Genomic DNA, 24,335 nt, shown 5'->3' with positions numbered 1-24,335 from the left:
GCAAATTACTTCTTAATGTGGTATGTTTGAATTACATTTTGAACTTCAGGTGAGAACAGAGCAAAAAAAGTGCTGCTCCACCCATCCAGACTGGCTAGATGCTCTCATTCACATACCCTGTCCTTTCACTGCCCCTAACACTAAAACCTCTAACTCTCCTGCAACTCCCATGAGTTCAGCATTGGCACTCTGTCCATTTGTGACCCCCTTTCTTTCTTCTCTGCTGCAAGCACTGTTGGACTTCTTAATCCCCATCTGTATATAGAGCATATTTACTTAAGTGCATTAGTGGAACAAAAGCAAAACCAAAAAAATCTTATAAAATATAATAACATAAGAACTTGTTTTGGGGGATTACAAAGCTCTTACATCATTTGGCATGCCCCAGTCATATCATTTATGGCTAAGTCCTGACAATATCACCTCCCTTCAACTCCCCACAAAACCCCTCACCCTGACCACAGATCCCTCGGTTGAGGTGGTGAACGATATGGAGGACCTTTGGGTGGTTGAAAACCAACCGGCTGAGTTCATCTGCCAGTTCTCCAGGCCAGTCAAAGCTCAGTGGAGGAAAGATGGGCAGCTTTTGCAGCCTGATGGCCGAAGGGTGGTAGTGGAGCAGGACTGGACTGTTGCGCGCTTGTACATTAACCGTGTTTCCGGTGCCGACACGGGAACATATTCCTGTGAGGCAGAGGGTACCTCTGTGGTCGCTTCACTTCATGTGGAAGGTGAGCTTCCCTCCACATAGAAAGGGCAACAGCCTTTAAAAAAATCTCCTCGTCTTGGTCGAACTCCTAAGCAAATCTTTTGCCGCTTTTACGAAATGTATTCCCTTTTCAACAAAAGCTTTATGTATCTGAATTTTACAGCATTGTTGGTTAAAAATATCTTTTAAGAGTCTTCTTTTGTTAATGTTATATTTTTTGTCTTTCCACTTCTCTAGGCAAACCCATTAACATTGTCCAAGGCCTGGAAAATGTGGAAACATTTGATGGGGGCGAAGCGCTGTTCGAGTGTGCCCTTTCTCGCCCTGAGAGCAAAGACTGTCACTGGCTTCTTGATGGAAAACCAGTGAAAGAATCTCCTAAAGCAGAGATTGTGTCTTTTGAAAGTGGTCGACGTCATCTGCTGCTCCTGAAAGATCTGCATGACAAAGACAGTTGCACAGTAACATTTAAAGCCGGAACAGCTTCCACCTCTGCCCAGCTCACTGTCAAAGGTGAGCCTTCCAGTCTGCTTAAATTGTCGATCTCTAGTCAGGCTGAAAAAGTCTGCAATTTAATTTCAGTGTTTTACAAAATGTATAGATTGGCATGTCTATCCATTCTTTATCCTTCTTCTTTCCCTTCTATCTTACGATATTAAAGTCATTCGATCTTTTTTTTCCTTGTGCCATTACTTATTTTCCTCATTGTGTCTTTCCTCTGTCCTTCGATACTTATGGTTCCTTCGTTCTTTCCTTTGTTTATTCCATCTTTCCTTCCGTCTTTCCTGAATTAATGAAAGAACTTAGAACTCTGGAATTGAGTCTGCAAAACTGTAATTTTTACATAAATAATACATGTACTATGTGTGAATAATTTTACATGAATAGACCTGTCTGCATCGTAAACTTTAATCACCAAGATTTTCAGCATCACTTTGTGTTTTTATTTCTTTTTTAAGGCTGGAAACTGGAGATCGTGCAGGGTTTGGAGGACAAGGTGGCCGCTGTAGGAGAGAAGGTTGAGTTTTGTGTTAAGCTTACTGAGCCTGTTCCTGCAGCAGACGTGACCTGGTACGCTAATGGAGTTGAACTCAAACCCAGCGACCTCTGGGCCATGAGGTTTGACGGCAGTTCTTATCGCCTTGTCCTGAGACAGGCCCCACTCATGCCCCAACAAGAAATTACCTTTGCAGCTAGGGATGCACTTTCTTTGGCCAAGCTTACCATCATCAGTAAGACTTTAATAAACGAGAAGCAATGAATCTGTAGTTTTTTTTGGGAGGGGGTGGGGGGGTTTGTGTGTGTATTCAACCTTTTGTGTATCACTCCAACAGCTGTACCTGACCCCCCAGAGGATCCAGAAGTCCTCCGTAAAACCACAGAGTCTGTCGCTCTCTCCTGGTTTACTCCCCTTCATGATGGAGGGAGTCCCATCATTGGCTACAGAGTGGAGATGCGACTTGTAGACAGCGCCCTCTGGCTTCCATGTCATTCTGAGCCCGTTTGCAACACAGAATTTGTTGTGGAAAAACTGGTGCCTGGGAGTGGCTACAGGTTCAGAGTGGCAGCAATTAACAAAGCTGGGCCTGGAGAGCCTGTTGAGCTCCCTCTGACAGTGCAGCTTGGTGAGTGGACAAATACATTTGGCTAAAATATTACTACACACTCAATTATTAGACATAGCTATTTGCTTATTGCTTCTAAATAACTGTTTTGCATGGCATGAAAATTTATGCTGTAATCTCAAAAATACATCGTGATGTTGTCATTATAACAAATGAGATATTGAGAATAAGATCATTTTAACCATTAAATCAAATGTTGGTGTTAACTTTAACCATATTGGGGTAATTTCTTCAGATGTACAACAGACAAAAGTAATGGAACAGCCGAGTCTACCTCCGGAGTCTGCTGAGGAAGGGGAACTCCATGATCTGTGGGACGCATCAGCAAAGAAACGTCGCATGAGCAGAGAGCCCACTCTGGACTCCATCTCAGAGCAGCCTGAGGACAGTAGCAAAGGTGGCCAAAAACAGCAGAAAGAGTCTGTGTCATCAGAAAAAGTAGAAGTCACAGCAGCGGAGAAAGAGCAGGTCGCTGTGTCCAAGAAACAGACAGAATCTGTTCAGTCCATCAGCTCTGAGGATGAGACTGTTACTGGCGGCTCTTCGCTTGTTTCTTACCTGAAAAAGAGCAGCAAGACTGAAGCAACAGCAACCAGTGAGGCAGAGACTCTGACAGCAGAGAAGTTCTTTGCTCATTTCCAAATGGTAGAGCAGAAAACAGTGCAGCAGACTGAATCAAAAACAACAATAATCCAAAAAACAGATGAAAAGCACCTGTCTACTCAGGAGACCAGTATCATGGAGATCACAAAAGAGGAGGAGCCTGAGCTGACAGATGCTGCCATCAAGATTCAAGCTGCCTTTAAGGGTTACAAGGCTCGCAAGGACATGCGTCCCGTCTTTAAGGAGGTCTTTAAAGACCAAACCAAAGAACCTAATGACACCATACATCTCGAATGTGTGTCAGAAGGTAAACCAGAAAAGGTGCGCTGGCTGAAGGACGGTGAACCGCTGGTGGACGGCAAACATCATCATATTGATATCTACAATGACGGCACCTGCGCCCTGGTCATCACTGCCATCACCACAAAAGACACTGGGGTTTACACCTGTGAGGTCACCAACAAGTTTGGAGTGACGTCTCACAGTGCTAAGGTGACAGTGGGAACGGTGAGGGAGTCATCAGGCCGTCGACCCCTGACAATAGGTTACAGTGCTGACAGTGAGCCCGAGAGCTCTTCCGGTAGTGAGATGGATGAGTCGCTGAGACAGGCGAGCAGACGCCTGAGGCGCCTTCTTCGCACACGACTCCCACCCGACGTTGAGGAGGAACCATTTATCAGCGCAGATGAGGGCGACTTGCGTCCCCCGGATCCTCACTCTTACCGGGAGGATGACAATTACATCTACATTCGCTTTGATTCCCAATCAGAGGCTGAGATCGCCTCTAAAAGATTCCAGGAGATGTTCACAGTCCACGGCGTACCCGTAGAGACCGCCATCGTAGCAGCGGGGACTCACAAAGTAGAGCTGCGAATTAGAAAGATGGGCTACATTCAGGATGGCACACAGACCCCAACACAGGATCGACAGCCTCCTGCTTTATTGACTGGAGCTCCAGGTAAGCATTACGGGTACGACTGTGGAATTCACACTTCTTGAACAATTTCACATTCAAATTTGCCATTTTTCAGCATCCTACTTTTCACAGTGAGACAAAAAGTCTAAACTATGTAAAGCTCTTCTTCCACATCTGATATATGTGCTGCTGGGTGTTTATGTTTTAGATAAAAAATTTGAACATGGAGGTTTGTGGTTGTTAAATGACAAAAAAAAAGAATACTTCAGGTTGATAATTATGCCAAGTGCATTTTCAGCCTAGGAGTCCATGTTCTTTCATTTATTGGTCCAGTTGTTCTTGTTGCCCAGCTGCTCCAGTGTTCCTGACGGAGCTACAGAGTCAGGATGTTCCTGACGGCTATCCAGTCAGCTTTGACTGCGTTGTGATTGGCAAGCCCCCTCCCACTGTTCGCTGGTATAAGGATGGCAAGCTGCTGGAGGAAAATGACCATTACATGATCAATGAGGACCAAGAGGGCTGCCACCAGCTCATCATCACCTCCGTCTTGCCCACTGACATGGGCGTTTATCGCTGCACAGCCGAAAACAGCAGTGGGATTGCCGCCACTAAAGCTGAACTTAGAGTTGACAGTGAGTAGAAGTGAATAAACGAATATGAAAATGAAGCAAACATTTTCATTTTCCAAAAAAAAAAAAATAAATAAAAATGCCTTTTCAACAAACATTGTTGAGTAAGATATATTATTATCTCTATTAGTGTCGTGCAGCTCAGATTATGACACTGCTGCAGATGCCACAGAGACCTCGTCGTATGTCAGTGCTAAAGGTTATGTGTCCAGGTAAGCGCAAGTGTTTTATGATAAATTAATTAGAATATTTGACATTCACCCTCTCATTTCTCATGCTGACTTTTGTTACTGTGCCGCATGCTTTCCTCCAGTAGGGAAACTGAAACATTTGAATCTGTAAGTGAAGACGATCAGCTACCACAGGTTGTGCATGAACTTCACGATGTTCATGTCAGTCCAGGTTCGCCTATTGCTAAATTGCAACTCAAAGTAAAAGGTGAGCCCACCAATAAACCTGAGCTGTCAAATTACAATTTACAATTGCCAATAAACAATTCTGTTTATCAAAATTTAACCTTAGGAATTTTTTAGTGGAGTGGGAGTGGGGAAGTCTGTTTCTCATTTACAGTGTTTAGTGACACAAAGTTTTACAAAAGAGGTTTCTCCAAAGATGATGGCTGAATAGATGAGCTGAATGGATGAATTTAATATAAGATCAATGAGGATGAAGAGGGCAACATGTTCTACGTATTTCTGTCTGCTAGGGTTTCCTAAACCGAGAGTATACTGGTTCAAAGATAGCCAGCCTCTCCGACCGTCAGAGAGGATTCAGCTTTTAGCAGAGAGAGATCTTCATGCTGTGGAGATCCTTGAAGTGAAGAGAGAGGACATGGGGGAATACTCTGCTTATATCAGCAATGCGGCTGGTTCTGCTTATTCCTCCGCCCGGCTGATAGTACTGAGTATGTATGCACAGACCTAAATAGACCTAAACTGCACATCACCATTTTCTGTAAGGCGCAAAGCTTCGGCGTTGAGCTCAAGATCTAACCACGCATAGTAACATTTGGATTTTGAACAGGTCCTGGGGAGATTATGCCACAGGATAAAAAGGGTAAACTACTTTTCATACTATAAAATTGCAACAGGTAATTAGACTGTAAACAAGGAGCATCTCTAAACTTCCTTTGCACTAATTTTTTTTTTTACAAAGATTCTAAGGAGCCACTGGTGCCTCCACGCTTCATTGAGAGGTTCAGCAATAGGAAGGTGAAAAAAGGAGCAAGCATCACTCTCTCTGTCAAGGTCGAAGGTCAGTTCACATCCCCCTTTTAAACTTCTTCAAACACCCTCCCCCCTTTAACTTCCTTGCAGATTTTAGCAGGTTCTCCACCTATGCTCTTTTAGGGTCTCCTACTCCCATGGTCTCCTGGCTGAAGGAGAAATCATCAGAGGATGTCTTGTGGATTAAACCTGACACTAAAGGATACAAAATAGCCAGCTCTGGTCGCCAGCACAGCCTCATACTGATGGACGTAGACAAAGAGTACACTGGCGTCTACACCTGCATAGCTACAAATAGAGCAGGGCAGTCACTCTGCAATGCTCAGCTTGAGGTGGATGACAGTAAGAAAAAATTTGTGTTTTGCATTTTATCTGAAAATAAAATGATTTGTGAATATGCGGTATCTCCACAGCATAAAAGAAACAAGCAGACCTGGCTGAAGTCTGCTAAGTGTTTGTAGTTATAAACAAGTGTATACTGCTCTCCTTTTTGACAGCACCACAACTGAAGAAGAATACTGCAGCTTCGGAGTAAGTAAGCCGATAAATAGACGTACTGCAGTGCAAATTAATTGCATCATGCTACAAATGTGACGCACATGTAAAATTTGATTCATTTTTAGGATCCTCGGGATTACAGTTAGTCCTCCACAAGAAGAGGCTGGCAGAGGAAGTGGTAAAAATAAAATAAAATACAAAGATTTATTTTGTATTTTAATCAAATGTTTGTCATTTTTTACTGCATATTAAAAAGTGTCAAGCAAAAGTATCCATACGTCTCGATAGTTTTTACATTTTGTCATGCAACACAAAATACTGCAGCATTCATGATGTTTGTTTATTCATTTTTGTCTTGTACTTTTGTTCATACTATTAGAGGGTAAAATACCCTACTTAGGTGAAGTTGGCACAGAGGAATTCCTCATGAAGCTCACTTCTCAGATCACCGAAATGGTTTCAGCAAAGATCACACAAGGTAAGTATGTGACACCAGGCAGTTTTGATAAAGTATTTGGATGTTCATTTTTAATTTTAGTTTTTGTGATGTCTAGTACAATTTCACTCTCTGCTAGCGTAGAATGTAAGCAATGAAATAAAACAGAATGTGCAATTAGGTAGACATAGCTTGCATGTACACCTGTTATGAAATTGTGGTGTGCTGTTTTATCACATGTCCAGCATTTTAATTTATTGTCACCATGCTTGCAACAAGCTTCCAGGAGGAATGTTGGCAGAGTGCTATGACTCCTAAAATATCTACTATTCAGAATTGGATTTTTTTTTTCTTGAGACATTATTCAGGAGGAAAATCATGTAACTGCAAAATGTTCCAGTTTTCTCTGTGCATAGAAAAACACCATCTGATATTTGCATGCCTCTCCTCCTCCTGCTGTTACTTGCAAATCGCTTTACTTGCAAATCCAGTCAGGTTTGGTGGATTTCACTCATTTTGCTCTGCCAATCCATACATTTTGTGGAAATTTAATGTTATATTAATGAGCTACTAAAAGGTGTGTTTTTTTAAAAATATATTTAGAACTGACACCAAACCTGACAAAGGTGTTTTATTACTGTTTCACTGCATGCTTTGTTTTTTCATTAAACACATAAAACAACTCTCTTAACTTCACACAGAACCCGTTTTCTTAACACCCATTATTTTAATCAGTTTCCCCATTTAAATGTTCACCCAATAATTAATTTGTTATTCAGACAGCTTACAGAATCACGACGTGCTCCAGTGGATGAAATCTTGGCCCAAATCTGCCAGTATGTATACCAAATGCATCAGCATCACAACTGTGCGACAAATTTTCTTTCTCTTTAAGAAATATTTATATCATTAGATGAATTTAAGGAAGGTTTTTTTCCCTCACAAACAAAAGCACAGCTGCTACATGGATTTCTTCTTTTTTTTTTACCTTTAATAGCTGAAATCTTACTAAATGCTTTCATCTATTCAAACAAGATTTATTGTCTCTGTCAGCTTACAGCTGGGGTACAAACTCATTGACAGGCATGTATGTATCTGCATGTTGCCACTAACGCAGTAGAAATGCATTGTTTGGCAAAAGAAGAAATTGTTTCCTGTTGATCTTTTTTCAGAATTTAAGCTTCAACAAAGTAGTCATTACTTAAAACATCACCGGGGTCTTATCACTACGATATCATCACAACCAATTTCTCATCGTCTACTCTGACAATGACTGACCGGTAAAACTGTCAAGTTGAACTGACTGCAAGTTTTATTAAACTTATTAAGCCAAGTATTAAGAACTGGCACAAGTGTTAAAGTCAGCAAATTCTGTTTTAGGCAAGACTTTATAATATGACTCCCTTGACAAAATGTGTTTTACTACAGAACTTTAGTCATTTTGAAACAATAGAAAACACTGAGAGGACATGCCGTGCACATTTCCCCATTTTCTCAAGCATCTTTCTTAACCTTGTCGTTCAAGCTTCACTGCGAGTGCCAGGTGTGGACAGTGATGATGAGACCAAAACTCCTTCTCCATCTCCCCATCATGGTCGCTCTCGTCCACCTTCCCTCGTCGCAGATTCCTCCTCAGAGTCAGATGAAGGAGATGCCAGAGGAGAGGTACAAGCTGTGGAATTGAGTTGTTTGTTGTGTCAGAGGAGTTTACAAAAACATTTCATTTTCACAATTAGTATTGGGGGAACCCACCTTCAAACAAAGTTACATTTTGAGAATAAAACTGCAAGTTATTAGATATATATATACACGTCGACTACTAATCTGACACAAGCAGTAATAATTAGAGATGCACCAATCACAATTTTTCAATAATATCTGATCTGTGGTTTTACGAAGCTGATTTTTGCAGATTTCGATTTGTCTTCAAGAAGTTTAAATGATAGCATTCAAAATGGATTGATCTGTGAGCAAGCAGCCACTGTAAACATTTTATTGAAAATGTTTCGAAAACTTGAAAGGAAAAAAAAAGACTTCTCTGCAACACATTACAGATCGTTTTCATTAACAACAAATAGGCAGAAGATTGAAGCAAGTATTAATTTGCAATGGGAGAAGTTTGAACTTGGAATGAAAATAGAAAAATAAGATTGAGCAACTAAGTCATATTTTATTGATTTGCATCACTGATGAGAGACCCTCTGCCTTGTCATATTTTCATAGATGTTTGACATTTATGTGGCATCTGCGGACTACAATCCCACCTTTGCAAGCAAAGACTCCATCTCTCTCAAAGAGGGACAGTATGTGGAGGTCTTGGACTCAGCTCATCCTCTTAAATGGTTGGTCCGGACCAAACCCACCAAAACTACACCATCACGACAAGGCTGGGTGTCACCGGCCTACTTGGACAAAAAACTTAAAGTATGTCTTCAGATCAACATATTTGGATGATTTTTTTTTAATCATGTTTTTCTCTGCAGCAGTTTAGCTTGTTGATGACTTCGTATTTATAAATGTTTGTCCTAGCTCTCAGCGGATGCAGGAGAACTTCCAGAAACAAGCGTAGAAGAGGTTTCTGAAGGAGAATACAAGCGGAAGTTATTGTAAATGAAGCACAATCTAAAGTCACTATAAAACCGTGAAACTAAAGACACTCTGACGAAATGTCATTTAATTCAAACAGCCAACTGATGCAGGACCTGATAAACGGAGAATCCGAGTTTGTCAAGGAGGTGGAATTCTTCACTTCTCACCACATGAAGCACGCCGACAGCCCGGATGCTCCACCTGACGTCTGCAGCCAGAAAGAGACCATCTTCAGAAATGTTGATGACATCAGGTCCTTCCACAGCAAGTAAGACCACCTCTTAATTACCAGTAATATCTGTTAGACCTTAAAAAGGACCGCATTAGACACATGCGTTTTATTCATAAACCTCGTCTCCCGCATTTTGTTTTCTAGGACATTCCTTCCAAAGTTGCACGACTGTGACACAGATGATGATGTGGCAATGTGCTTCCTGAAAAACAAGGAAGGATTTGAACATTACCTCCAGTATCTTGTAGGACAGAGCCAAGCCGAATCTGCTGTCAGTGACAAAACTGTCCATCGTTTCTTTAAGGTACCTATTTTTAAGTGACTCCTAGATAAATAAAGTGTCTTTGAAAAATATTCAAATCTCCTAGACTTTTTTTACAACCGTCAACAGTCTGGGATATATTAGCACACAATTATGAAGTGGTTTGTCATTTTTTTTTAGGAATAAAAATCTATTTTATATCCAAGCTGCTTTACTCTGATATCCCTTATTGAAATCCAACCCAGCCAATAGCAGAGTTAGTTTGTGAAATAATAAGAAAACAAAAAACAAGGAGAGCTCAGTGCATTGAAAACAAGCAATGCAATGAATGTGTTCCTGTCATCATTAATTTAAGGTAACTAATCAGAGTTTTAAGTCTTGATATAAAGAAACTTTTGTTTCAGAGTATAAAAACTGAATAACACTTCTCCGTGTTTGGTTCTTATTCTGGAGATAAAGAGTAGACTTGACCCAGAATGTAACAGGCATCAAATACAATTTCATGCCACAATTTTCTGCTTTTTATTTGCGTGGGATTTTGAAAAACATTTATTTAGTTGCACTTGACAATTGTATACGACTTTGTGTTGGTCTGTCACAAAAAATACCCAAACTGTTTTCCAGAAAAAATTTCACATTAAGTCATAAATTGTTTACTCTTACAGGAGTACTCTGAGAAAGAGCAGGCGACCGCAAGCCCTGGGGATCCTCCAGTTCGAAGCATAAATGCCTACCTGCATCAGCCCCTCGAGAGGATTCAGAAGTACAAGGCCTTCCTTAAGGTGACAGTTTAAAGAGCCAACAAACACAGTCCTTTATGTTTAGTACCTTCTTAATATTGTAAATGTGTATGTAGTATGTGACTCAGATGTGCAATCATCTCCCATTTTGATATCTGATTATTATTCAGCCTTTCTAAATGTCTTTGCCTACTGTCTCCAGGATCTCATCCGAAACAAGGCAAGAAACGGCCAGAACTGCTGCCTCCTGGAAGAGGCATACGCCATGGTGTCTGCACTCCCTCAGCGTTCAGAGAACACACACCACGTCTCCCTGATCGAGAACTATCCTGCTACCCTGGAAGTTCTTGGAGAACCAATCAGACAGGTAATACCTTCATCAGCAGCTATGCAACACAGGCCTTTGATGGCTTTATGTGTTTGATTGTTCTTTTTTTTTTTTTTTTTTTTTTTACATATTTTTTCTTATTATTTCCTTCCTCAAGGGACCTTTCCAAGTGTGGGAGGGAGCGCCCGGAATTAGAACATCCTCTAGGGGTCACCACCGCCACGTCTTCCTCTTTAGGAACTACTGTATCATTTGCAAACCCAAAAGAGACAGCAACACTGAAACACAGGCATATGTTTTTAAGAACATGATGAAGGTAAGTAATAATTTACTGTCTGTTTGATATTTTATCACAGACTCAGCATGATTCTTGTTGTACTGTTCATCTCGGTTCAGCTGAATAACATCGATGTGAACGAAACGGTGGAAGGTGACGACCGGGCCTTTGAGATCTGGCACGAACGGGAGGACTCTGTGAGAAAATACACTCTACAGGCCCGAACGGTCATCATCAAGAACTCCTGGCTGCGAGACCTCAGAGAGCTGCAGCAGCGCTACAGCATGCCTGCATGGAGTGAGAGCATTTTTTTTTTTTTTTGGATTCTCTTTAACTTTGTTCTTATTTCTCTGTTGCTTTAAATGTTAACCTTTTATGATGTAAACATTCTTCCAGGTTCACCTGATTTTGTAGAAATTTTGGCAAACTGCACAGCAGAGTTGGGTCAAACAATTAAACTCGCCTGCAAAGTTACTGGGGTGCCTAAACCTGCAGTTACCTGGTACAAAGGTAAGACGGTTGCAACATAATATGTGCTCTTTCACTTGGCTTTACAAAAGACTGTATGCATTAAATAATCTTTATAATGACTTTCTTTTTTTTAATCGGTTAATATTTAAACTCTTGGTTTTTAGATGGACGAACAGTAGAGGCAGATCCTCATCACATCATCATTGAGGACCCTGATGGCTCCTGCACGCTGATCCTAGATAACATGACTGCGGATGATTCCGGCCAGTACATGTGCTTTGCAACAAGCCCAGCAGGAAACGCAAGTACTCTTGGAAAAATCACTGTTCAAGGTGAGTGAGAATACAAAGTTGAAGACTTTATCATCCATTCCTTCATATTGCCAATTATGTTTCTACCCCCTATTCCTCCTTCCCAAAGTATGATAGGGCACTAATATCTTATATTGCACAAGTACCAGATTAAAAATATATAGCTGCCCTTTGTATATGTGCAGTCAATAGGGATTTGGCGCCCTCTGCTAAAAATACTGTGTTTGAAGTGTTTTGTGCCTATGAAGATTTTGCTGTTTAATGGGAAGCAAATGAAGTATATTTTTTGACACAAACGCCTAAACATCTCATGTTCCTTTTGTGTATTTGACACAGTGCCTCCTCGTTTTGTAAATAAAATGAGAAATGCTGTCTTCGTTGCTGGTGAAGACGCTCAGTTCACTTGTGTGATACAAAGCGCCCCCAGCCCAAAAATAAGGTGGGTCTGTCTGAAGTACATCTAATGCTGCTCATTCTTGACTTTTAAAACTTGTGGTTCCTTTCAAAAAGCACTCTGAATCATTTTACTTTATCACATCTAGTCGGATTATAACCACGCACTACCTTGTATTTTATTAGAATCTTAAATGAAGGGCCAACCAAAGTAGCGTTCAACTAATTCTAACCTAGAAGGAAATGTTTCAACTATTTCAAATGAACATTTATAAACTGTGGCATATATCTGAGCTTTTAATTTTACATTGTTCACTATGATGTTTATTCACAATCAGTAACACACCTCTGAGGTCTCCACACAATAGTTGTATTTATATGTTAAATTTTACACTAAATAGGGGACTTCCAGTGGTTGGCTGCGCTAGATTTAAGGACATCAGAGTAACAGGGGAAGTTAGTAACACATCAAACTTTTCAGATTTTTATGTTTGAACATTTTTTTTTAATAATACCGGTATTTATCATTTTCTTTTTTACTTCACACTTTTGTGCTACTTTGTGTTGTTTCATTACATGAAATTGAAAAACATTTGAAATTTGTTGTTGTAATGTGGCAACATGTAAAAAAACTAGAGTGTGTTAACATGTCTGAATTTAGCATATTTGTCTTTCTTTCTGTACTTGTTAAAGGTGGTTCAAAGATGGCCGACTATTGACTGACCAGGAGAAGTATCAGACCTACAGCGAGGTCCGTAGTGGGGTTCTGGTTCTGGTTATTAAAAATCTGACTGAGAGAGACCTGGGACACTATGAGTGTGAGGTAAAATCAGACGGCATCGCTGCTGTTCTCATGTTTAGCTTTTGCCTTGTTTTTCTGGATAGTTGAAACTTGCGTAATTGTATTTCAAATGAATGTAGTTACATTTTCCCTCTAAGGTTTATTATAAAACCTATTATAACAAGCAGAAAATTTTGCAGTTTATTAAAACTATTTTATTTATTTTTTTTTTTGTGCAATAACAATAAGTCACTCATCCTTTTAAGTGCTTTGCCGAGAGGTTTTGCTGGATTTACAGCTTCATTGACTCCTTGTTTAGGTTTGCTGAGTCATTGGGGGTGTCTAAGGGCAGATTTGATTGTGATCCTATTTTCATTTTTACACCTAAGAATTGATTTGAAGCTAGTTGCTACCAATTAGCAGTAGAAAGTCATATTTAGGATTCTAAAAATATGTTCCTGCTGTTGCCAGCTGTCAAACCGCCTGGGCAGTGCCAAGTGTGCTGCAGATTTAGTTGTTCCTTCCGCTGTGGCCCGCAGTGGAGAGCGCGCCATGACCATCGAAGGTAGGGCTTTTCTATCTGCCTTTTAGTTTAACAGTTTCAGTGCCTGGATTGCTCTGAATAAGTCTAACAATAAGAGTTAGTATTTATTTTTAATATGTGATTATTTTATACACATGGTATTGCATAATAGTTTTTTTTAGTTTTTTTTTTATGTCATTTAAATGTATTTTTAAAATTCTGGTTATTCTGTTTTTGTTTTAGTTACCGAACAGGAGACTAAACTACCAAAGAAGACCATCATAATGTGAGTGTGATGAGTCTTTAACATGATGCATAAGGAATTTCTTTTTGCTGCTCATGTTCTCAGTCAAAGCACATCAGAAAGTTAGTTTTGCTCTGACTTTTGTCAAAAGCTGCAAAATCTAGATAATCGTTAGAAATGTTGATAGGAGTGTGAAAATACACATACAAATCTTGGCTCATTTCTATGTGATTTTGGTTAAGGTTATTATGAGTCATCATGGAGTCGTTAAAGAGCCACACGTGGCTGTGGTGCTGCAGGATACACAACCATCCTCCAGACAATTTGTTTGTGTTTGTTTCTATGACCAAATTTGTCTTGCAAATACTTTTCATCTGGGGACAAAAACATTTGAATTTGTTGGACAAGCATTCTAGTGTAGCTACAGGTTTTATGCAACTCTCGTGTTTTTTGTTTTTTTTTAGGATTGAACCAGATTTTAGAGCACATTTCCGTGTGTGTGCCTTTCTATAGATTGTGTAGTATTTAAAGTCTGTGTGCTAAAGGATTCTATCATATGGATGATAAAAGGAGGGGCTTTTTCCACTGGCGGGGTCCTTCAAACTGGGAAACCTGCTGCTAAGCATGACTTCTACTACTGAATAGAAAACATTAAGTAAACTTTTATGTCTATTTACATGATGCCTATTAGAGGAGGAAGAAGGGGTGTCAGAAGAGCAGAGGAACGATGGACAGAATGTACTAAAATGGACAGTCTGCAAAAATAAATACAAGACTCCTTGTATTATGTTTCTAAACACATTATCAAGCAATTTATAGTTCATCTAACAATGGTACACTGTCAGCAAACACAAATCTGGATCGTGAACTACATCTACAGGGAGTTTGATTTTACAGAAGGTCTTGTGTGTATCTTTAACATTACGATGTGGCTGTTTAAAGCCTTTCAGTCTCGTGTGTTTTTGCAAATACGCCAGTACCTCTGCTCACATATTCATTCATTTTTTCCAGCGAGGAGACAATTACCACTGTTGTGAAGAACCCACGCATGAGGAGACACAGATCTCCAGGCTTGACTGTTCTTGGAGCCCACCGCTCTGAGACCTCCACCCCTGAGCCACCTGCAACCAGGCCAAGAAGGATGCCCACCCCAAGAAAGACCACCATTCCAACCCTCTATGTTACTGAGCCCGAGGGGGCTGGAGCCAGGGCAGCGGAGAGCAGGCCCAGGTGGGTTGAAGTGGAGGAGGTCATCGAGTACAAGGTCAATAAGTCTCCCAGGCTGCCCAGGAGAAGAGGAATCTCACCTGCAGGCTCCGATCGTGCAGCCACCCCCTCCAGACCTAAGCGGTCTCCCCTGGACAACTTGAATGCCAACAACTCAAACAACAAGTTGGTGGAGCAGGCGCAGGAACATCTGAAGGGAGACATCAGCAGCCAGAGCATCTCCTGGGAGGAAGATGAGCCTCAGATCGCCTCAGGCTCTGCTTCGAGAGAACCGCGTGAACTTTCATCTGTCCTAACACTTGCTGAAGACGTTGATGACCAGGATGATCAGCAAACTGTTATCTTTGAACCAGAGGATGAGGATACCGAGGAGCCTGAACCAGTGGTTCTGAAACAAGGAGATCGTATTTTGAACCTGGAAGACTTGGAGGATTACATCCCAGGAGAAGGTGAAACCTACGGCTCCTCCGGCTCCTGTCGTGTCTCTGATGAGAAACCCTGTGAGATTTCTGTCCTTCAGAGGGAGATCGGGGGGTCCCAAGTGGGACAGCCAGTGCTTCTCAATGTGGGACGCCCTGATATTGTTCCAAGGCAGAGAAGCAGCTTCTTTGGCCGCTTCAGGGAGCATCTCTCCAACAATCTTTTCCCCTCTGCCTCCCCGCAAGGAAGCGGAGCTCGCCCCCGAACTGAGAGACAAGTCCCAATCCAAGTGAGCCACGCAAACCTAGAGGTGAAGCCCTCCTACTGCTCCGAGGTGCAGAGAGTAGAGGGCGGGCAGCAGAGCTTTAAAACCAAAGTGTCCACTCAAACCTATGGCTACACATCAGTTGGAAAGCCTGTCACTCTTCAAATTAAAGAGAAGCCCTTTCAAAGCCAGTAAACATCTTCTAATTGGTGACACAAATCCTTAGTCTTAAATGGATACATATCTGCTTGCATAGTTAAAATAATCTAACAAAATAATATCTACTACATATAACAAACCATTCCGTCTTGAAGCAGCCAGTCAGAAAATAGTCTGATCCTCAGTTGTTTTTGTGGGATTCAGTTTTCTGTAGGCTAGGGAATGTGGAAACTGCAAATTGTAGGGAAACGCATGTCTCTATAAGCAAGTTTCAGTCTCATTCTGTCATTTGAACTGCTGCATGACATGCAGCATCAATTAAGTGGACAGATGACAAGGATATATGAAGTAACATTTTACTGTTCATGAGTTGGATGTTCGTTTTCATAGATGTGCCGTCATAAAATCATTTTATCTGCAATAGTAAATCATCCAAGCAGTGACATTTTGAACACCTCTGACTATTTCTGGATTGTCATTAAATGCATATTAGTGTCACATCATCAGGTTTTTTTTTTTGTACTTTTCAGAAACGTTTTTGTTTCACAGTGTCTTTCCGCTTTGAAACTGAAAATACAATGAACAGTGAAGACTTTGACTTTCTGTACTGCTTGCTGTTGTTTAGGTTTAATCACTGGTGTGCAATTAAATTATAGACAAACTTTGGTGTAGATGTATGAATGATTCCCTGGTTTTAGATCGCTTAGTTTTTTTTTTTTTTTCAGGTACCATCGACTAAGCCTTAGTAGTTGGTACCTGAAACACGTCCATACTCTATCATTTGCTTTTCTTTTTTTTATTTACAAAGTTTCTTTGACAAATTTGGGCCTTTTGATGTTTTGCAGTTGCCCGCAAACTCAGAGGGATTAACAAGGGCGTCCTTTTGTGCGTCAGTGACATATTTATGAGTGACTGCATGTATTTGCTTTGTAAACCAAACGTGTTAAGCAGAACTGTCCTGTATTTACGTAAAAACGTTGAAAGACCTGAAATTCCAGGACTTCACTACTTTCTTGGAAGACGTTGCTGTGTTTGTGTTCCTATAATAAGGTGTCATCGACTGGGTATGGACTATGTAGGTTATTATATTTTAGGTCTAACAGATTGTAATTGCTTGCAATGTTCATGTGGAGTTGTGGACAATAATGAGGTTGAGCACAAAGTGTTAAATAAATGTACAGAAAATACTTAAGATTACCCGTTTCTATCATTCCTTACTACTCCTTATATTAAGCCACTTATGAACCGAGTAAAATGAGACACCAGACACCCCCTTTTCCACAACACTTTCTTTTAACCTTTTAATTTGCCTAGATACAACACACTGAACTCCTGGCTTCTTTTTTGTGGCTTACCCTCTCTGTAGAGGATGTCAATGGACCACTGTCTTTCCCCTGACTTCCTTGATTCCCAGGTTGTTTTTTTTCCAGTGCTTTTTCCATTTGTCTATTTAAAGTATCTGACAAATTAAGTTCTGGGTTTTCATCAGCTTTAATAATCAAAAGTAACTGTGGTAAACATTTGAAATCCTCTAAGAAATGCATATTGATTTCAGTTTTTAAATAAAATTAAACTAGGTTTTTGAGCATATGGTGCCGAGAAAGACTTGTGTGACTAAACAAATAATGCACTTTGTAGCTGTAACATTTTATTGAAGTTTTAACATGTAACACATTTTAGTATTCCAGAGGATTTATTGCTGGAATTAAGAATAAGCTCAAATAGTGAACAACAATATCAGGAATACATAACTTTTGGTCAGATGAACTGATTTTTGCAAAGTCCCATTAATAGTTTTACTTTGTAAGAGTTGCTGGAAAAATTAATTATGCTAGTTTACAAGTACATCATAGACGTCTTTTAAAGGGGCAGCAGTATGTATTTGTCAGGCACATTGTGATAAAAAAAACAAAAAAAAAACACAATCAACTAACTACTACCTTCAGCATGTTATCCATTAAGCTTTTAACATCATTCTTAGGAGCGTTGCACTGAGAAGTAGTTTACATGAGTTCAGCTGATGTGCAGTTCCACCAGGTGTTTGCTAATTGCTGCTGCTGCTAGTCTGAAGGAGCTTAATGAGGGATGTGTGGGTGAGGGTTGCTCTGCTTAGATATTACAGCTCCGAGGATCTTTGTGGAAAAGGCAGTGCTCGGTCCCATCAAGCGTTTTGCAAACTCGAATGTCTGCCAGAAAAGATTAGAAGATTCCTCAAACATGCATAAAATAATCAATGCAACACTCAAAACAAAATACCTGGTTTACATAATACTGCCCCTTTAATTTGATTTGCTGTGCTTTTTTTTGTTTTGTGGAATATATAAAACCTTAAGCATGTCCGTTTATTTATGCCTTAAAGCCAAATGAATGTCATTTCACTATACACATAAAGCTACAATGTGAGCAAGTTACACCATATAAAAGTTTACAAAATCACACCTGTAAAATAGTCAACTTTGTATTCCCCGCTTAAAACATAAAAAAAGTGACGATGACAAAGGATTTGTTTCTCTAAGCAAGATTGGATTTAACTCACTTGAGCACAACAGAATCCAAAAAAATTTAACTTATCAAATTGCTAACATATACAACAACAAAACAGCTTTAAAATGAATTGCTTTACCAACTCTGGAATAAAAGTAATGTTTCAAAAGTATGCCTGACTTGCATATACCTCCTGTAAACAGCCAGAGATGAATATGAATTTTAAACCCTGCCCAACCACCACCACCACATATCACAACTCTGGATTTTTCTACTTCATTACCACTAATTGACACTACCAGGTGAGCACAGTGTGTTGTCAACAACCAGAATGTCATGTCAACTGGCTTTACATCCTAAAACCGGTTTGTCCACCTGATGGAATGGGTCACGCTGCTCCCCGTTTCATGCACCACGAACAAGGCAGTCCTGACTGAAGAGGACTCCGTAACAACAGGAATTTTCCTGTTTTGTGCAAGTCAGACTTCAAGTAAGATTCACTGGAGTAGCTTTTCTTCCAAAGAATAAAAACAAAACAAAACAAAACAAAAAAAATCTAAAACTGCTCATTAAAAATAAAACACTTTTTTTTTCTTTTTTTTTTTTTTTTTACTAAAGTTAACTTTATCTAAATACATGTTTGTAGATTCCTTAAAATAAGATGTCTGAGTTTCACAGACCACCATCTGAGGGAATGTACATGTCAAATGGAGGTCTGGAGTTATAGGGGAGTGGATGGATGAGGTGCCAGGCTGTGCCATCTTCTACGAAGAAGCCTTGGCTTTCTTGACTTTGTTAATTTCCTACAGAGAGAAAAATCAAGCCCATTACAAGATGTATCAAACACATAAACCCTGCATTGTTCCTGCAGTATTTACATTTCAAAATTCATACCTCAGGCTCAGATTTATAGATTTTTGTCTTTTTTTATGTTTTAAATATTAGAACATAAGACAGTTGGGTTTTATTATTGTGTATTCCAAAAACGCCATGAAAAATTGCCACAGCAGCTTCAGACTTTTTTTTTGTATTTAGACAAACTTAGATCAGTTAAGATCTAATATAGAAAAGTCTAAAATGGGTCATTCTGAATTAAATACAGATCCCGTACATCATGTATATAATTATGAGTGTTACCTTCTTTTCACAAAAGTCCAAAATATAGTAATTTCAATTATCAACCAGGTTCAAGAACCTTTGGTCCACTGAAAATCCCCCCCAAAAAAAAGCCAAGAAAAAAAAAAAAACAGTGACATGGCTACTCAAAACAAAAAATGATTGACGAGTTGGACTAAAACTCAAGCGGTGAACTGCCAGACCAAAAGTAAAGATCTTAATAGTAAGCAATTAAAAAAAGGAGATTAAAATATGTATCTTTCACATAATAAAAGCTCAGTCAATCTGGCTGAGTTTGAATGACGTTACAAAGTGGGCAAAGATTTCAGTCTCCAGCTTTAAGTCTTCACTTAGACTTGCAGCTCTAAGTGAAATGTGCTTCCTGAAAGTATTGACTGAGAGGGTGTGACTACAAAGGCATGCTAAAAATCTGAAAACCATTTTGTCATTATGCGGCATATAAAAAAAAAAAAAAAGTATGCTACTTTGTGCTGCTCTACAACATCCCAGTAAAATACATTGAGGTTTGTGACTATAACATGATAAAACATGGCAAAATTCAATTGATATGTCCATAAGTTCAAACTTTAACAAAAGATTCATTTTAATTGGAATCTTTAAATCCTGATGAAATCTGTTGACTTTACAGATACAATATTCTTAGTAGACTACAAGCCAACCATCTCATCTGCTCCAGTGTTAATGATCTGTGCTTGCTCTGCAGCTGTCAGCGAGTCTACGTGTTTCTACATGCCCTTATTGAGGCTCGGATGAGTGGAAACCAATTAACACCACTGCCTCCTCACCAGAGGTGTTTTCACACTTGTAAACACATGTGCTTTGCTTCGTTAATTCTTGGGTTCCAAACGACAGCAGCACCTTCTGTCTCCTCCATCAAAAGTTGAAACGGTACAGCTGACCGTCCTCACAGCTACTCTCAACTGTTGAGCAGCTTGCTGGTTAAGCCAATTTTAGCTCCTTTGATACAAATACAGCCGCAAAAGTGGCTCACCTCAAGAAGAGCTTGTTTTAAATTCTTATAAGCATCCTCCAAATTGTCATTGACAATAACGACATCAAACATGCCAGGTTCTTTACCTAAATGGGAGAGATCATAAGAGAATGTTTCATTTTAAACATACTTATGGAGCTCTACTTTAGAGGTTAGGGAATAAATGGTGACTCCTTACTGAGCTCCATGTCCACGTTGGCTGCATGTAAACGCTTCTGAAGGCTCTCCTCCGACTCGGTATTCCTGTCCCTTAATCGCTTCTCCTGTAACTCCCAACAAGAGACTGATTATTAGCAGGAAAACTCACAGAACCAAACTGGCTGCACAAATTCCAATTGTGCTCACCAGGACTTCCATGGATGGCGGCTGGATGGAGATGTACATGGGACTGAGGTCTGTCTTCTTGATGTTCTTCACGCCCTGCATGTCGATGTCAAGGATACAGATGAGATTCTTGGCCTGGACGGCTTGGACGGCGGCTTTGCTTGTGCCGTACAGGTTTCCAGAAAACTCTGCACTCTCGATGAACTCTCCGTTGTTTATGGCTGCCTGCATAGCCTCCCGTGTAACATAATGGTAATCTAAAAATCCAACACCAGAACACGGAGGGATTGGGCTTATAGAAAACAAGAAAGCATGTGGACTGCTGTTATTACAGTGAAAGCAGAGACGCATGCTGTACCTCTGCCGTTCTCTTCTCCTGGACGAGGGTTTCTTGTTGTATCTGGGAGATTAAACGATACGAGTGTTAGATACTCCAGAGCTGCAAAAAGTTTCAGTACTTACAGATGTCTTTTCTCCTTTTATACTATGCATTTATTCAGCTTTTAATAAAAAGAGTAGAAGACATCCTAATCACAAAGAAAACTGATAAAACATAACCAAGTTTGCTGCAAATAACAGGACACAACATCTTGAAACGCTGTCCAGCAGATCACTAGAAAAAAAAATATACATCTCACTTCATCACCAAAATCCTCCTGGCAACAAAAGAACACTGGGAAGGTTTTTTTTTTTTTTTTTTGCTTGCTCCAGCAGTTCTACATCTGCCAAGAATTGTTTTGACAAAAAAACATTGGGTTCAGTTCTAAATGTAAACATGTCCTGAAATATTTTAGCCCAAGATAAAGAGTTAATGCACAAATTTCCATTTAATGCAACAGGGGAGAGAGTAACTCCCTCTATTATACAAAAAGTAAAAGAGCAGGCGTATGTATGAAACTTATACAATATCTTACCCTAAACCTGATCCCCAAGTCTAATTAAACCCGTAGCATTACCAATACCGAACGGAGATTTACCTGCTTTATCAGCAGGTTTACTGCTATCAGGTTAGTGCTTCCCACTGTTGAGTTAATTTGCATTTTGACACAAGCTCAATTTTGCTCGTCTCCATTCAGATGCAAAGCTGTAAGTATGTGTTCGTTTGGTCAACTAACAGACCGATTTGGACAAGCTGTTGATTATTATATGGTTCAACTTCTGCTTCTATAAATGGCAAAATAACACATCGAACAAAAGGGATTAATAAGATAATTTTGATACATTTTTTTTAAACATTTACAACACTAGTGCACTCTTCAAAATGCACTAAATGTTTCACACATTGCTGAATATTAATATTTTTTACAAGTATTGAGCGTCCCAAAAAAACCCAAAAAAACAAAAACTGAAACCTAATAAAACATGACAATATATGTTTATATGTCCATAAAGAAAAACAAAGTCCTTTAGTCCACTTATTTGAGTAAGTGATCAAAATCATAAACACAAAATGCCAAAAACACAAGACGGACTTTTTATTAGTCAAGCTACAGCATGACACACTTACGAGAGACGCTGAAGCCAAACACATTTTCATGTTCCTTGATAAGTTTCTTCAGCAGGGTGCTTTTTCCTGCCCCGGACGGACCACTAAACACCACAGGCCTGGGTCCAGCCATAGCTGAAACAGAAGAGGAGGAAATGGCTGGAGTTATTTAAAAGAATGTTTAGGTGGGGCAGTAAGGATTTACTCATAAAAGTAAAAATTGGTCTAAATAAAAAAAAAAAAAAAAAATGCTTTTTTTCAACACTCCAGCACTGGTGGGTAAATGTTTTTGAGAAGAGTCATGCTGAGGAGAAAAATAACCAAGTGATGTGGCCTGTGGTTAACTCAGGAAAAAAAAAGATACAGTTGCCTGCTTTGAGCCAGAGTCACTAGGGAAGACATTAGTAGAAACTATTGAACCTGAACATGATATCAAAAAAACAACTTCATACAAGAGATGAAAGAAGAAAGGCTGCTTTGGAAAGCACACAAACAGCCATTTAAAACCATTCAAAGCTCAATTATACAACAACTTCCTTGTGGGAAAAAGCCCAAAAAACTCTCAAGCCAAGAGTCTGTTTCGACTCGCATATTCCCACCGTTTCTACACTTTGATGCTACATCTAATCCGCTACCGATGTCTTCCATAAGAATGCTCAAACAAAGATTAGAGAGCTTCTCCTTACCTTTTAATGAACAAGAGTTCAAGCAGGTGAAGTGAGAGGTGAGGGTTTGACAGAGACAGAACAGAATGAAAGCAGAAATAGAAATAGAAAGGGGTGGGGAAAGCAAGAGGGCGGGGCAGGGCTACACAACACTATAAACAGCTTCTGTTTTTCTTTATTTTTTATTCTTTGCAACAGATAATAAAGAAACGCATGAAGGGAAACAAAAATCACATGGTACTACAACCAGCAGGAACTGATACTTATTGGATTCAGCGCCATAACTAATTTAAAGCCCGTGCACTGCCACTCATGTGACTAGTATTTGCCTTGATGAATAAAGTTAAATCACAGGAGTTCCATAAATGCCAGAGGACAACATTAAGAACTGAAACTAAAAAAACTTTGATGGAACATTTCCTTAGTAATCATTTAAATATTCTTTAAAATGTAAATAAATAAATAAATTTAGTCTTTAAAACTGTTTGGCACATTATTTCTTTTTCCATTATGATGTTTTTTTTTTTTTTGTTAAAAGAAATTATTGATATTTTACAGCCTAAATTATTTCCTAAGGAGGTTGAATTTTAGGATATAGAACTAATTCTTACAGTGCAGACAAAGAGAAGCTAAACAGTGCTATCACCACATGTAGTAATGAGTGTTTACGATCTGTGTAGAATAACAACCCAGACTCAAATCGCATTTAAATGTTTTGACGGCACATATTTCCGATTGATTATTCTTACTTGTTAAAACCACCATAATTCAAAACAAAGACAATTAAACAATTATTAACACCACTTGATTTAGAAAGATTTAATTAAATAAAATGTGGAAGTAGTGGTGAGTGACTGAGAACTTACTACAAGCTGCAGATCCTTCATGGTGTCTTAACGTGAATATAATTACTGAGAAGTTAAAACCTGAAATTTTCAGTTAGTACATATTGATTAAAATGCTTCCTTGGGTACTTGCTACAGCTCCAAATAAATTACAAATTAAAAAGGTAAAAAGTTGCATTAAAAAAAATTTATCAATCAACTGAAAACTCCCTACATTTCAGCTCCATCTTTTCCTGGTACACCATGTCAACTAGCAAACTCCAGGAATGAATGGCACACCCAGACATTAAGACATCCGGGATGAAAAGAGGCGATAAAACATAAACAGTATGCCTCCTACCTGTAAATAGTCTTGTAAAATGTCTCAGGTACATCAAGGGTTAGATTATTCCAAGCCTCTGAGACCGTTTCCGGAGGATTTTCTTCCTCTACTGGCCTGAGCTTTCGTTGTGAGAGCCATTAGATAAAAACTGTGCTGCCTGCGTCATCACTGCGGACCAAAACATCGGCGTTCAGCGTCAAAACCACGCGCGGTAAAA

At 39.5% G+C, this 24,335-nt stretch overlaps 2 protein-coding genes across 8 annotated transcripts in view; one reads left to right on the top strand and one right to left on the bottom strand.

Moving 5' to 3' along the window:
• Positions 1 to 17,056, top strand: part of obscnb (obscurin, cytoskeletal calmodulin and titin-interacting RhoGEF b) — a 56,351-nt gene extending 39,295 nt beyond the window's left edge. For 5 of the 7 annotated variants that reach the window (XM_088014555.1, XM_088014554.1, XM_088014553.1 and 2 more), the window contains 32 exons: positions 465 to 731; positions 947 to 1,222; positions 1,669 to 1,941; positions 2,044 to 2,334; positions 2,570 to 3,895; positions 4,204 to 4,485; positions 4,613 to 4,694; positions 4,796 to 4,920; positions 5,189 to 5,386; positions 5,506 to 5,538; positions 5,638 to 5,736; positions 5,832 to 6,050; positions 6,206 to 6,239; positions 6,332 to 6,384; positions 6,586 to 6,684; positions 7,422 to 7,478; positions 8,168 to 8,307; positions 8,866 to 9,066; positions 9,172 to 9,248; positions 9,329 to 9,499; positions 9,608 to 9,767; positions 10,391 to 10,507; positions 10,668 to 10,832; positions 10,951 to 11,109; positions 11,190 to 11,367; positions 11,467 to 11,580; positions 11,706 to 11,873; positions 12,189 to 12,291; positions 12,939 to 13,068; positions 13,498 to 13,591; positions 13,793 to 13,835; positions 14,805 to 17,056. In XM_088014555.1, coding sequence (XP_087870681.1) covers positions 465 to 731; positions 947 to 1,222; positions 1,669 to 1,941; positions 2,044 to 2,334; positions 2,570 to 3,895; positions 4,204 to 4,485; positions 4,613 to 4,694; positions 4,796 to 4,920; positions 5,189 to 5,386; positions 5,506 to 5,538; positions 5,638 to 5,736; positions 5,832 to 6,050; positions 6,206 to 6,239; positions 6,332 to 6,384; positions 6,586 to 6,684; positions 7,422 to 7,478; positions 8,168 to 8,307; positions 8,866 to 9,066; positions 9,172 to 9,248; positions 9,329 to 9,499; positions 9,608 to 9,767; positions 10,391 to 10,507; positions 10,668 to 10,832; positions 10,951 to 11,109; positions 11,190 to 11,367; positions 11,467 to 11,580; positions 11,706 to 11,873; positions 12,189 to 12,291; positions 12,939 to 13,068; positions 13,498 to 13,591; positions 13,793 to 13,835; positions 14,805 to 15,900 — 6,830 coding nt within the window. In that variant the 3' untranslated portion in view covers positions 15,901 to 17,056. The remainder of the gene's footprint in view (positions 1 to 464; positions 732 to 946; positions 1,223 to 1,668; positions 1,942 to 2,043; positions 2,335 to 2,569; positions 3,896 to 4,203; positions 4,486 to 4,612; positions 4,695 to 4,795; positions 4,921 to 5,188; positions 5,387 to 5,505; positions 5,539 to 5,637; positions 5,737 to 5,831; positions 6,051 to 6,205; positions 6,240 to 6,331; positions 6,385 to 6,585; positions 6,685 to 7,421; positions 7,479 to 8,167; positions 8,308 to 8,865; positions 9,067 to 9,171; positions 9,249 to 9,328; positions 9,500 to 9,607; positions 9,768 to 10,390; positions 10,508 to 10,667; positions 10,833 to 10,950; positions 11,110 to 11,189; positions 11,368 to 11,466; positions 11,581 to 11,705; positions 11,874 to 12,188; positions 12,292 to 12,938; positions 13,069 to 13,497; positions 13,592 to 13,792; positions 13,836 to 14,804) is intronic. The other 2 variants (XM_088014556.1, XM_088014552.1) reach the window with 2 other exon arrangements.
• Positions 17,057 to 17,495: 439 nt separating this feature from the next.
• guk1a (guanylate kinase 1a) lies at positions 17,496 to 24,276 on the bottom strand. Its single transcript, XM_014970897.2, has 7 exons — positions 24,137 to 24,276; positions 22,308 to 22,421; positions 21,159 to 21,200; positions 20,822 to 21,057; positions 20,655 to 20,739; positions 20,477 to 20,562; positions 17,496 to 19,151 (listed from the first exon to the last, which is right to left on the bottom strand). The coding sequence occupies exons 1-7, from the start codon at positions 24,168 to 24,170 to the stop codon at positions 19,113 to 19,115; spliced, it is 636 nt and encodes a 211-aa protein (XP_014826383.1). The 5' UTR covers positions 24,171 to 24,276; the 3' UTR covers positions 17,496 to 19,112.
• Positions 24,277 to 24,335: the final 59 nt, after the last annotated feature.

Source organism: Poecilia mexicana, unplaced genomic scaffold (genome assembly GCF_051168715.1).
Source record: "Poecilia mexicana isolate PSO_F unplaced genomic scaffold, ASM5116871v1 scaffold_17, whole genome shotgun sequence".
Lineage (NCBI taxonomy): Eukaryota > Metazoa > Chordata > Actinopteri > Cyprinodontiformes > Poeciliidae > Poecilia > Poecilia mexicana.
Note: the sequence above shows the minus strand (reverse complement) of the source record. Positions and strands in the feature narration are given on the sequence as shown.